The sequence below is a fragment of the Columba livia genome, chromosome 10 (assembly GCF_036013475.1).
Source record: "Columba livia isolate bColLiv1 breed racing homer chromosome 10, bColLiv1.pat.W.v2, whole genome shotgun sequence".
NCBI lineage: Eukaryota > Metazoa > Chordata > Aves > Columbiformes > Columbidae > Columba > Columba livia.
In genome coordinates, this window is record NC_088611.1 from 21,104,874 (window position 1) to 21,118,549 (window position 13,676).

General features: G+C 48.0%; 1 protein-coding gene across 4 annotated transcripts in view; it reads right to left on the reverse strand.

The window, feature by feature from the left end:
* Positions 1–1,066: 1,066 nt before the first annotated feature.
* The window catches only part of FLNB (filamin B), a 72,765-nt gene continuing 60,155 nt past the window's right edge, over positions 1,067–13,676 (reverse strand). For 3 of the 4 annotated variants that reach the window (XM_065075719.1, XM_065075717.1, XM_021297985.2), the window contains 13 exons: positions 13,335–13,508; positions 13,017–13,175; positions 12,452–12,655; positions 11,879–12,031; positions 11,357–11,479; positions 10,520–10,786; positions 9,968–10,105; positions 9,760–9,875; positions 7,992–8,124; positions 6,778–6,954; positions 4,598–4,816; positions 3,467–3,670; positions 1,067–2,774 (listed from right to left, as the gene is read on the reverse strand). In XM_065075719.1, the coding sequence (XP_064931791.1) occupies positions 2,587–2,774; positions 3,467–3,670; positions 4,598–4,816; positions 6,778–6,954; positions 7,992–8,124; positions 9,760–9,875; positions 9,968–10,105; positions 10,520–10,786; positions 11,357–11,479; positions 11,879–12,031; positions 12,452–12,655; positions 13,017–13,175; positions 13,335–13,508 (2,255 nt within the window). In that variant the 3' untranslated portion in view covers positions 1,067–2,586. The remainder of the gene's footprint in view (positions 2,775–3,466; positions 3,671–4,597; positions 4,817–6,777; positions 6,955–7,991; positions 8,125–9,759; positions 9,876–9,967; positions 10,106–10,519; positions 10,787–11,356; positions 11,480–11,878; positions 12,032–12,451; positions 12,656–13,016; positions 13,176–13,334; positions 13,509–13,676) is intronic. The other variant, XM_065075718.1, reaches the window with a different exon arrangement.

Sequence of the window (13,676 nt, forward strand, 5' to 3'; positions counted from 1 at the left end):
TTTTTGTGCCCTGTCTTGTTTAAGAACATTAAATAGAAGGCTCAAGCTCCCATAGCACAGAGCTAATGAAACACAGCTACCTATAAAAAGGAAATAAGCTGATAGACCTGGGGCAGGAAAGTCCTTGGCAGCTGCCGCGTCTCAGGTTTCACCGGAGCTTCCAGTGGGAGCCACGTTTGGGAAAACATCTGGTTTCCATGGCCGGGAACCACCTTCTGCAAACAGCCCTGGAGCCCCGAGGAGCCACAATGTCCCCAGTGCCACTGCCACAGGGTCGGATGGAATCGTGGAACCGTTTGGGTGGGAAGGGACCACAAAAGATCTAGTCCAACCTCCCCACGATGGGCATAGACACCTTCCACCTGCCCCTTCTGTCAATTCCACCCAGTACTTTGACATCAGTTAACAACTCGTCGCAGGGAATTTCACAGAGTAATTGTTATTTTACTCAGGAAAGCATCGCTATCGTGTTTATTTCTCCTGCATCCTTCTCCCAGTCTGAACCCAACACGAACCCCTCAGGAATACATCAAACTTTCCCTTTAGGTATAGCTTTATTCTGCATAAGTGGAGCAGCAACCAACCATTGGAGCTTAAAGAAAAATTTTAAAGTAAGTATCAAGGCCTCATTTTTGTTCTGAAACTTTGTTTTATTTTCAGGGAATACTGTTTGTCTCTGGGAAAGAATATAACACCATTGCATTAAAACACCATATTTCCAGGGTTGGTGGTGGTTTTGGTTTGGTTGTTTTATTTTCCCCTGCCATATGCTTTGCAGAGCACCACATTTCCTTGGCTTCTTGGCTTACAGGAGCAGGTGTTTTCTCTAACATAAGTGTATTTATGCTTCCTGAGCTGATAGAACACAAACACACCACGTCCCATTCACACTCGGCCACCACCACCCAGTGCGGTTGTGCCACAGCCAAACCTTTGCCAGGCATTTTGTTTTAGGAAAAGAGGTTCAAGAAAAGCTTTTCACGGCTACCACGGTCCGGGGTTATTCATTCTGCGTGCTGTAGTTTCAGCCTGAACTTTACTGACTACATATGAAAAGAATCCGGTGTTGTTTTTAACATGCACATTTTAATGAAGCAAACATTTCTATTTAATAAGTTATAAGATACAATTTTACAATCCTGCATTTTATTTCCAGTTTATTTCGTTTTTACTTCCTAGTTTACAATGTAGTGAGCATTTCACATTAAGGCACGAAAAAAAGCACAGTAAAAAATAAATCCCAACCTTCCTCTGTTTCCCCGGTGACGGTGCTGGAGGGTGGTGCATCCATACAGAACTGCCGACTGTAAGCGTCAACTTCTCCCTAGGGACACTGACATTTCAACAGCTTTCCAACAAACCCCACCTCCTCCTAATCACAGAGTTAAAGCTCATTGGAGAGTTTAGTAAAGCCCCTGCAGCTGAGGCAACTCAGATCCGCAGTGGGGAAGGAGCACGGAGTGACCCAGGACACACAGACAGGGGGTGATGAAGTCTGACCCTCAGCAGAAACGCCTTTTGCAGCACAAAGAGGATTTCAGGAGACAGGAGCGCGCTTCAGGCACGTCCGTGGGCTGAGACATAACAAACCAGCTTGCAAACACGGGTTTGTTGGTTTATATTGCTATTATTGGCAGATTTGCACACCCGCCCTAAACCCAACCACGGATGGGAGGCCTCATCCCCAGGCTGGTTTTGCACCATCTCACCTGCTTGAATTTTGGGTCACACAGGTGGGAGCGACACCTGGCTTGCCAAGTTTAAGGGCTTTATTTAACCAGCCAAACCAGGGGTTGTTCATAAAATCAATCACAGAGTTACCTGCAAAGTTACACAAATGTCACCGGAATCCCAAGCTAATTAAAATCTGCACTGCGAGCACCATGGCCACAAAGCTACCTGTCTAGACTTACAAAGCGTGAACACAGAAAGGCTGAACGCTTCCAGGAAGTCGTTTTCAGTCTGCTTTTGGTTTGCTATAAAAGAGAAACGTTTCCTAAATGTAAACCATTAGCAAAGCATTTTCAAAACCATTTCAAATTTGAGTGGTAAAGCCACTTTTAGTAGCTTTTTATAATGTTAAGTGTTAAAATTGATCAAGTATACAAAGGCACCTATTATAGTACCAGTTTTACCTCATTTCTTTACAGAAAACAATTTGAACTGGGGACAGCCCAAGTCATATTCCATAACTAAAACGTAAAGTCTCCAGTCAAATAAAATCAGTAGTTAAGATACCCAATTACAAAGACAAATTCCAGTTTTCAATTAACATCTAAAGTCTTTAACATCCGCACGGGAAATTAGTGTCTAGTTATCCATGTGATTCTCCAAACGTTAACAGTGACCCGGACAGTACTGCAAAGGTACAATCTGAGGAGGACGTTAAATAGATCGACATTAGGTTGGTAAGTAGGATAGAAGTGAAATGCTTGTAAAAAACAATAAAGTTACAGAGTTTATTTCTGACTGTATTGAAATGTGAGCCGTGTGTATCTAGAAACTGCATTTTGCGACAGGACTGCACCCAGAACAACTCAACGTCTGAACCGCAAACGCGAACATCGACTCTGACGCTGGGCGAGTTTAAGGGACGGTGACGTGGAAGGGGCTCCCGGGGATGTGCTCGTCACCCCATTTCACCGCCAGCACGTAGTCACCCCTTTCCTTGACAACATACGTGACGTTGTACTGGTGGCTGCCCAAGTGCTTGATGGACACCTCTTCGCATGGTATTGTGGGCCCATGGACGCCAACTAACAACATATTGGAACCTACAGTGAAATAGCAGACTGTTAGCATTCCTAAGCTTGAATCAACAAGCAGAGTTGTACTGTAATATATTAGCTCCGTATCACAAGGATTTTGTTATTTGAATTCATGGAGTGGTAGTTTGAGGTATGGCTAAGTTAATTTGGTAGCAGAGGGAATTTTATTTAAAAAACAAAACACACCTTCAACCTCACAGAGGCAAAGGGTTTATTATTTGTGCATTTGCCAGTCCTGACAGGCCGGAGCACAGCAGACGAACGCTGCTGCTGACAGCGAGCAGGCATTGCCTTGAAGGGACTTCGTTAGAAGTTAATAGCAGACTAACGAACGCGGCTGGCCTGGCACCCACCCACCGCAGAGCTCCCAGCGATGCCGATCGGCACCCCAGGCTCACCGGAACCCCGTGAGTTGATGCCACAACGCACCACGAGGGCGGCTTCAGCTCAGCAACCCGTTTGTTCCCGTGCCATAACCCTGCGGTTTCTTTCAGGTGCACCTGGCTCAGATGTAATAAAACCGCTTGCAGAGGAACTGGCATCCTTACAGGATCAATTTAGTGAACACCATGTAGCATTGAGGGATTTTCTTTAAGACCAGAAGCTCAAGCTCTGAAATTTAACTTTGCAGATTGGTTTAGTGCAAAAAGAACTCTGGGTAAGCCACCCTGGTGCCCAGCTGGTGCCTGCACCCATACCTGCTTTGCTGCAGTCCACGGAGAAGGAGCTTTTCTGACCCACAAAAGCCTTTGAGAGTCCTGCTCCCCGGGAAACCACTTTGCTGGCATCCGAGGTGGATTTGGGGATGGCGCTGTAGCAAGTTTCAGTCGACGACCTCGTCACCGACTCTACCAGGATGGAAGAAGTTTCATTGGCGCTGCCTGGGCTCACCAGTCGCTGTCCTGGAAACAGAAAAGACGCCTGACATTCAGAGTCACCCCGTCTGAAAGGTATTTACAAGGAGGTTTTGAAACCCTCCCAATGACTAGCATGCATTCTGCATCCAAAACGCATTTTCGGAGAGGCGCAATTCCCCGCTTCAGTTTTTAAGCTGACACCTTCCAGCAATGCTGGTGGCAATCCCATCCCAGAGCCCCTGAGTGGTTTGAAGGACCACAGGAACTTCAGGATTCATTAAGCAAAGCTGGCTGCTTAAAGAAGAGTTAATTGTGCTCCAACCACCAAATGCCCAAAATGACTCGAGTTGGCAGAAAAGCAGGTGCAATTTTGCAATAACCCGTTCTGAAAGCAGAGCGTGTCCCAGCCCCGGGCGCGCAGTCCCTGCCGACCGCCCCCAAGAACACCCCGGGCACCAGGAAAGGGTCACTAGCTCAGGGCAGCAGGAGAGATGAACTCCAGCCTGTGCTTAAACACAGCGCCGGAGAGAGACAGAGCTTCCTACACCAGCCTGCCCTGCACCTAAAAGCCTCCCAGACATCACTGACCTTCGCTTAGGTGGCAGCTGCACCCAAATGAGTCCAAGAGGGGCATCGATTATGCTGCCTGAAGGCTTTGCGAGGGGAAAAGCGGGAAAATAAGTCATACTTGCCCACGGTCGAGGCAACAACCCTAGTGCTAGGTCAGGGTTTATTAATAACGCTCCCCCGTGAAGCTGTTTCGCAGCCCTGCGCTGAGCCAAGCTCAGTGACTAACGCTCCTGTGGCCTCTCCTGAGATCCCTCATCTGGGCTGTGGAGGTGATGGGGAGAAATGCTTGGCTTCTCATGTTTTTGGGTATCTAAACCTGAGTGCCGCACTATCTCGAAGGACATATTTGCTGGATGACACAAACTACTTCAGGCACACAGTAAATACCGGTTAGCTTTTTACCTGTAACCTTTGCCTTGAAGGGGCTGCCCACTATGTGGTTAGGTCCACCATATTTAACTCCAATTAAATAGTTGCCTGGAGCCATGGGTGTGTACATGACTTTGTAACCTTCTGGAGTTTCCTGGCAGTCCATTTTCACCTTTGATGGCCCTTCAATTGTAACAGAGAGGGTACCTGGACCAGCCTTGGTCGTGTTAATGAAAAACTCCGACTGCAATCCTAGAAAGATGTAGCACAGTAAGACACACTCTTCCTCACATGAGCAGCCTCAGATATTAAACAGGAACAGGTAATTCGGTGCAAGACAAGGCTGGACGCAGGGAGGGACAGTGCACACCCCCCCCGCATCCTTACACGGACCAGGGGCTCTGCACCCCGGCAATGTCCCCACCGACACCCCGGCTCCCTCCTCCGCTCACATCGCTGTGCGGGTCATGAGAACCCTTCGAGACCAAAGTGGGAATAATTCAGCATCAAAAAAACTGGCTTAGGGAGAAAACTCTTAGAACAAGAGCTTTCCTGCTGGATGTCCCAGCCCGCGCCAGCACAGCCTCTGCTCCAGCCTCTCACTGCCAGGGTGTAAATCAGCAGCAAAGAGCCCACAAAAAAGCAGAAGAAACGAGGGGCAGGAGATCTCTTGGAAGAGATGGGTGTTTGAACTGCTGGGCAATGGCACTGCAAGCAGTTTGTGGAAACAAAAGCTTGTTTAATTGCAGCATCTGGTTAACATAGCCGAATTACTGCTGCTAGTGCTAAGCCAATGACACCATGCCAGCAACACAAGAAAAAAAAAATGAAGCAAGGCTTTCAGCCCCCCAAATAATTTACTGTCAAACTCTGGCTTCAGATATTTATGATCTTTGGGCTGTTGTATCAGATACTTCTGAGGAAGAATAAAGTGCCTGAGCTCAATCAAAACCAGGACGGTTATGGGAAAGTACCTCTCCCAGCACACCCAGCATCCAACAGCGGGGCACAGAATAACCACGCTGAACTTCAGTCTGTTTAGACTAAAAACAACCCCAAGCGCCTTTATAGATGGCGAAAAACTCCCCTGTCCCTTATGCATCAGTGGCCAGTATTAACGAGTGCTTTTGTTTCCACCTATTAAAGCAGCACAGCCTGTAATATCTTTATTTTATATAGTGTAGCCACATGCTTCCAAAACCAACTGCTTGGTTTCTCGAGAACAGCAGAAGCTTTGAATGAATAACTGCAGGATTTTTTTTCCAAGGAAGGAAAAAAAAGTACAGGTATAAAATGGAACCCCCACAAGATAGCAGTAAATAGAATAAAGGGAAATAGCTATTGCTTTGTGTATCAAAAGGAAAAAAACAGAAAAAAAAATGAGTTTTACTCTGCTATTCCCCCGTGCGTGTGGCCTGAGAAAGCACACAATTAAATAAATCAAAGTGCATATCCTGGAATGTTTTCATATTTTCTTACAAAGGCCATAAATCATATAAATGAAAAAAAACCCAAAAAAATGCAAACCCTACATTCTGGAGTTGAGAACTATCAGATGGGGCAACCACAGCAGATAACCAGGTGTCAGATTTCCAAGAAGCGTCAGCGTTCCTGCTGCATCGGAAGCACGTTCAGCACACTACAAACCGAACCACCCCCCGACTCCCTCCGGTTTACACGGCATTTTACGTCTAACCTGGAATCGCTTAGAGGTGCGAGCACCAAAGAAAAGGGAACTGGATACACACCCTTGCACCCATTTAATTAATAGGGGGATGCAAGTTACGACTCCTTCAACTAGCCAGCCAACTGCCTCCGTTCACAAAAGCCTCCGGGTGTTACAGACGTCACGTTCACCTGTGGGAGGGAGCCGGAGCATCTCCGGAGCTCCCGGGACCACCAGCGTGGAGCTGAGCGACCGGCAGCGCCGCAGCCCCACCGCCCTGTGCAACGAACCTGCTGTAGTCCTGCTCTACAGAGGCTTTCAGTGCGTCAGGGCTCAGCACAGCCTGCAGACTCGTTAATTGATGGTTATAAGACTTGAGGAGCATGCGAGAAAGCAAAAATTAGCTTGCGCCCAGGTCGGCAGAGAATGGGGGTTAGTTCAGCTGCCTTAGCAGGGGACGTCGTGTAAAAATACACCCAGGAGCAGCCCTGGGCGCTCCCAGAGCCGAAGCGCGCGCAGGGCGGCGCGGGAGCTCGAGGAGGGTTACCCGTGGTGCCGCTCTCCAGGCCGGAGCCGTAGGCCGTGACCAGCGCAGGGTTGCCGGCCTGGCCGGGCTCGCCGACGCGCACGCGGAACGGGCTGCCCACCACGTGGCTGCCGTTGAACTTCACGTCGATCGAGTGGATCCCGTTCTCGTGGGGGATGAACCGCACGGCGTACTTGTCTGCAAGAAAGAAGAGGCTCAGCTGGTGTATCAGAATGATAAAACAGCAATTAAACCCAACGCGGGGCTGGTTAGCAGCTCTAGCAAGGCTTCTGTAACGTTTCAACTTATTTTGGTCCCAGCTTAGGCAAATTCAGCCACACAAGCTGCTAAGCTCATATTTAAGTAGGAAAACACCTTATGTATCACAGGAGGTGTCATGGGTTGCATTTTCACCTTGCCTACAGGACCTGATCTCAATTGTCATCTAGTCTGCAGGGTGAGTTTTAGGGTTGTTTTCCTCACACGTGCACTCAACATGACAACTTAGTCACAGCCCAACCTGTCAGCAGCCGAGGGAGCAGCGCACAGAAGAAAAGCAGCTGGTAGGAACAAGCCTGATCTTACCAGCGGGCTGAGCACGCTGCTCCAACACCACAGACACTGCCCCTTTACTTAATAAACTACGCCAGCAAATTTGCCAGTATTTAACATTTCTGATGGCACGTTAACCCAGAGGAGGGACTGATCCTCCCCAGCTGGCCAGCTGCTGTCTGCCCAGAGTACAGACCAGAACTCCTTCAGACTCAATTGAAACAGAAAAGCTTGTTGCCGAAACAGGTGCTGAGCTTTCTGTAGTGTTTGCTTATATTCAGCTTCTTTGACATTTGGTATGAAGGAGTGAGTGAGAGTTAAAAATAAACTATTACTCAAAGAGGGTAGCATAGCTTTGAAAAATAAACTTCTCCCCCATTTAAATTCAACAACCACATCATATTTCATTTTTGACTAATATCACTGTACCTTCATGGGCAAGCCAAGACTGAAATCTCTGTATCCTACATAGGGCTCAGTTATTTCATGGGCTATCGAGGAAAAGTGTGGATGTAAACCTGACCCAACAAGTCTTGACACTGAGAAGTCACTCTCCAAGCAAGGTGCTTGTCCCTCGGGCACACTGGTCACAAGCCAAAGGGACTAAACCCCCTTGCTATGGGGCAGCGAGCGCGTTTTGGGGTTCCCTCGGTTTGTTGTGACCGAGGTCAAGCCGTGCTCACCTGGCTCCAGCTCGGACACGTGGCATTCTTCTACCGCTCCGGAGGGGCTGTGGACTTTAGCATCGATCTTGCCCTTTGCCCCGTTCAGCCTTATAGCAAAGGATGCTGGCTGATTAACTTTTAATCCAGACTCCTGAGAATGCAACAGTCAGATTATCAAATTTAAACTTCTCATTTCAGACCGCACAAGGTTTGTGGCAGGGAAATAACCACTTCAGCATTTTTTTTTTTTTTAAAGACCTCAACAAAAGGCCTAAAGTTGCAAGTTGCACTAATTTCAAATCAGACGCGCTCTCGCTCTGAGGGAGTGGGCGATTTAGGAGTCGCCACGTTGGCCAGGCTGATTTCTCCCATGGCAATAGACCGTTTTTGGAATCCAGGTGATTGCCAAACAGGCAGAGGCAGGTTTATAAGATCAGCGACCTGTTATCACTGAGGTCAGCCCCCCAACATTCAGGGGCTTGATTTAAAGTATGTTTAAGTTATAGCTCCATTTTCAGCCTGGTTCATTCATTCATTCATTCCAGATTCATCCAGGGGAAAAGCCCCTGATAATGCAGTTGTCTGAAAGAGCAATGCGCCTGTTTACATTTGCCACAAGAGGCTACATTTAGAATGTCACCACAAGACATCTTAGCATGAGGAAATCATTTAAAACAAAACCAGATGCTGCTGCGCTGTCAGGCCATCAGGAGAAGGCGAGGCAGCTCGGCAACCATGTGGCACCGGTCCTACACCGAACATACTTTACCTGATTTCATTTTCAATTACATCCTGAAGAGGGAAATAAATGCAACTGAGTAGAATTGAGGTACAACGTATAAAGCAAGACCCTGATGCGGGTTTAGTGGAGGCTGATGCTGCACACTGTGCTCTGTTACCGAATACTCAGCTTTATCTGCCTCTCCAGAACTTAATCGAAGCGAGTATTCCTGTCAAAGAGTCTTTAAATGAAACACAAGAGAAACATCCAAACCACAGCAACTAATTTACGCCCTTGTAACTCCTGGTTAGAAGAGATACTAACAGCTCAGGCTGTCACGATTCATTTACACAGCCAAGGTGGAGGAATCCTGCAGCCCAGGCAAACTCCTGGGGACCACGGCTGGGACATCTCCAGAAAAAAAGCCTCAACTGAAGTACTAATTGCTTATCACCACTTGATGAGGACTGAGGTACAGTATAATTAGAGATTCTCAGTCTCATGTCCAAGTTTCTGGCTTTGGAGGTTTAAGTCAGGCCTTTAATGTTACTTGTACTTTAATACACGTAACCGCACACACACAAAATAATATGGTGAGGTTAACAGATGAGCCCAGACCAACTACAAAGCTGGGATTCACTCTGAGACTTGCTGCCATTTATGAACAATCTGAGGCGCGACTTTGTGGTTTTGTGGCATCAGCCAGAGCAAATCTGCGCTCTGACCTCACGGCAGGGCCCCTTCCATCCGCCCACGTCAAGTTTTAGCTCCTCAGCATTATTTCCAGAGCCTCTTTCTTATCCTTAATTCCCAGGCATTACCACCTGCAATACACTCGGGTGAGCCTTCTGCCTTCAAGGTCTGGCTACCCGGAGCTGGGCCAGCTCTCCTGGCCAAGTTACCAAGGGGCCAGCTGCCAAAAACCTCTGTCTGCAAGCTGAGCTTGAGAACAAGAACCAACCATGGCAAGGCTATCACTAAGAAGAGACAACCACTTTGGTCTCAGAGAACAAGGACGAAATCAGTCTGCGTGGCAAGCTGTGGAGATGTTTCCTTATGTCTCACCTGAAGGCTAGTGACAGTGAGCCTGCGAGCATCGTCGGAGGGGGCGATGACGGGAACCAGGTAGGGGCTTTCAGGAATGTGCTCGTCATTGAACTTTATGGACACCTCATAGTTGCCTGGGGGGAAAAAAAAGAAGCAGTGAGTATCCTTAGTATCTTTGAAAGCCACATTCAGTGTTATTCCAGAACAATTTCGTGTTGGTACCTACCTGGCTCTTGAACTATGTATGATACACCACAAGATCCATCTTTATGGTCCTCAAAGGCAATTTCTGCTTTACTTGGCCCTTCTACAGCAATAGACAGTCCTCCAGCTCCAGCTTCCCGTGTCCATATACTGAACTCGGCTGTTGAAGAACATGAGAGCACACACAAGTCTAAGTTTGCTGTTGCTGGGTTTCAGCTTCTTCCTAACAGACCATGCAGCATCCCGTACTTGTGTGTATGAGGGATCATTCCTCGCCCCTTCCATTAGCCTTGAGTTAGCAATCAGCCCTGCACAACACACCTTACAATCTGCAACTCGTTCCGTGAGAGCATTTGCTTTCCAAAATGTGCATTTCCAGACTTCCCCATCCACACGATGCATCAATATTATTTCTCCATGTTTCTCCAGACTGTCCCCCGGCTCGGGGTGACCCTACGGTGTTCCACCCACCTCTGCTCCAGCTCATAAGAGGAGAAGCCAACAGAAATGAGAGCACTGCACCGGGGAGCTGTGCCCAGCGGGCACCAGAGCCTCGCGAGAGCAGAGGACTCACCTGGGACGCCCGTCTCTCCGCGCTCCAGCCCTGGGCCTCCAGCTCTCACTTTGTGGGCTCCTCCCTCGCCCAGCGGCCCCACGGTGAACTGGAAGGGGCTGCCCGGCACCGGCTGCCCTCTGTATTTGACATCCACAGTGTGCACCCCCATTTCTTGTGGCACAAAGCGCACGCAATAGGTGTTTTTGTCGGCTTCTACGATTTCTGCATCGAAGTTCCTTCCGGAGGGACTAGTCACCTGGGCTGTCATATCGCCACAATCGATTTCTAACAAGAAGAAAATTAAAAAAAAAACGCTTATTAGAAAGTACAAAGGGGTTTGGTATTTCGTTTTTGGAAGCAGAACCTGAGCTTGAGTGCTTACACAGTACAAAAGACAGGAGAGGCACGTAGGTGCCAGGCTGGGAACATGCTGCCCAGCAGCAAACCCGGCCAGGTACAGCTCACCAGGTGCTATGGAGGCAAATGAAGAGAGTGGATAAGAGCAGCCCACTAAGACTGGCCTAACGTGATTCACGTTTGTCAGACAGCAGGACAAATACATAACAGCCAACGTGATGATCTCAAAACCCCAGAGACAGGGTGAGCTGTGCCGCCCATTATCCAGCCTGCTGCACACAGAACAGATTCAGGCCCCTCTGGTATTTGTTTCTCCATATGTTGCTCATGGTTTTGCTTATTTTTAACTGTTCAAAGAGACCACACTACCAGCGCTTCTTCCCTAAACTCTCTTAATATGAGAAAGTCCTAACACTGAAGTTTCTATTTCCAGTGCTTCAGGCACATCCACAAAACACAAGCACAAGTTACAGTTACGGGGATAAGGACGTTCCTTACCTGGAATTTTTAGGTTCAGATCACAGATACTGCCTACGGTTGCAACGGAGGGAGCCCGTCTTGTTCGTGTGATGCTCTCCTTAACTCTTCCTTCACCACTTATCTTCACAGTGAATGGGCTGCCTGTAGGGAGCACAGCGAGTCATTCCTCCTCTGCTCACTATGCACTTTGGTTGGAAGAGACCCTCAAGATCATCGTGTCCAACTGTTACCCCAACCCCAGCACTACCCCATGTCCCTGAGAACCTCATGTCCGTCTGTCCAACCCTCCAGGGATGGTGACTCCAGCACTGCCCTGGGCAGCCTGTTCCAATGCCCCACAGCCCTTTGGGGAAGAAATTGTCCCCAAGATCCAACCTCAACCTCCCCTGGTGCAACCTGAGGTAGCTGGTAGGACCTCTTTGAATCTTTGGGACTCACGGTATGAGCCAGACTACACAGCCCACACAGGATTCCAGTGCACTGGCCAGATGAGTAAGACTTGCTGTACCACCCAGAAAGGTGACAAACATTCCTTCTTACCTGGAATATGTTCGTCTGCAAATTTAGTGGACACAATGTACACGCCAGGTACAGTTGGAAAATAGGACACTTTGCAAGTTCCGTCTTCTAGGTCTTCAGTTTGGATATCAACCTTGCTGGGTCCTTCAACTGCCAGTGAGATCCCACCATAACCTACAATACAGCTAAATTAGCCTCAGATTTCCAGAGTGCTATTATAAATATGACATAAAATAGTCCAAACCCACAGCAGTAGCAAGTTGGTGGGTTTGTATCAGAATGGGCACATGGGAGTAGCACAATGCCTTAATGACATTTTCGTAATCCTAATCAGTCACATATTTAAGGCACAGCAGGCATTCAGCTCCTAAAACACTCTGACCATATCCCTTTTTCTTCATGAATGTTGAAAAGTTAATAGCAATATCTGTGGTTAACAACTGACAATAATGACCGTGCATATTTAATACACTATTTGTACCCACTGCTTTGCAACTTACAGCCTGGTAGTCGCACACAGAGAAAGACAAGGCTTTCATTTACAGAGGATACAGAGCCCACAGCCTCTCACCGCCCCATTGGAATGGAGCTAACCTGCATCTCTGGTGTCCACAATGAAATCACACATTTCAAAGGTTCGTCCTTCTACCAAGCCACGTCCAAAAACTCGGGCTCGCCTGGCATCTCCTATCTCCGACTGGACAACCATGATTGTCACAGGGCTGTTTGGTACGTGGCTCCCATTTTTCTTGATGCTAACCAGATGTTCTCCTACTTCCCGTGGAATGAATGAGATTCCTACAAAGCAGGGAAACATGGCAAACTTATTCACTTTTCACGCATGCTACACTTGATTAAAAAGCCTTAACCACACTGAGAAATGACATACGGAAAGAGCACGTTGAACCGTTGCTCTTAAACAGGCCACAAAGCTATTCACGTATGCTGACAAAATGCACTTCAATCACAGCCTGGGACATCACATGAAAACACAAGAGATCATTCATACTCCTCTGTCTTTGGCCAACAGCATCAAACAATATGAACCACTTGGTTTGATGATGCTTCTCTGGGGTGGGGCAGAGAAGTCAGGCATTTTACACAGCAAAGCAGACTGGGGAAGAGGCTCCTCTGTGGGATCAAGGGCATCAGAGCTTACCAATGTGGTTATTGGGCAGCCTCTTCAGGAGACAGGGCTCATCGCGACCCGATGGGGCTTTAATGCTGGCGGTAAGGAGGCTGAGATCGGTCTCGTTGATGTCCAACAAAAAGTCAGCAGCTGAACCAAGCTTAACCTGGGACCGCCTTCTGTTATCATCTGTATATATATATATAAAGAGAAACGAGCCAGGAAATATTACAGGGTTAGGTGCAGAAAAAGTCTAAGCACTCCATGTTCCTGCCACAAAGCAGGTCCCCCATGCCATTAGAGGTTAATTTTCATTACGAAGTGCTTCCAGAAGTCTGAACTTCATACCTGTGATCTTGGCCGTGAAGGGGCTGCCCGGAATGTGCTTGTCATTGTACTTCACCAGGATGCTGTAGTTCCCAGGCAGAGTAGGCAGGTACGTGACCGTGCACGTCCCGTCTTTGTTATCGATGCAGCTGATCTCTGCTTTAGAAGGTCCTTCAATAGCCAAGTCCAGCCCACCTGGGAAACCAGGGAAACAGCACTTCTGTGAATCTTTATGCACACCAAGTCCAAAGTGGAAGATCCAGTACTTGGTACTGAAAACGCAGCTTAGATGCCATTTTCTCAAAGGAGAGCAGCAAAAAGAGCTCAGCCCAATCCATTAAGACCTGAACTCTCTTCAGTCTG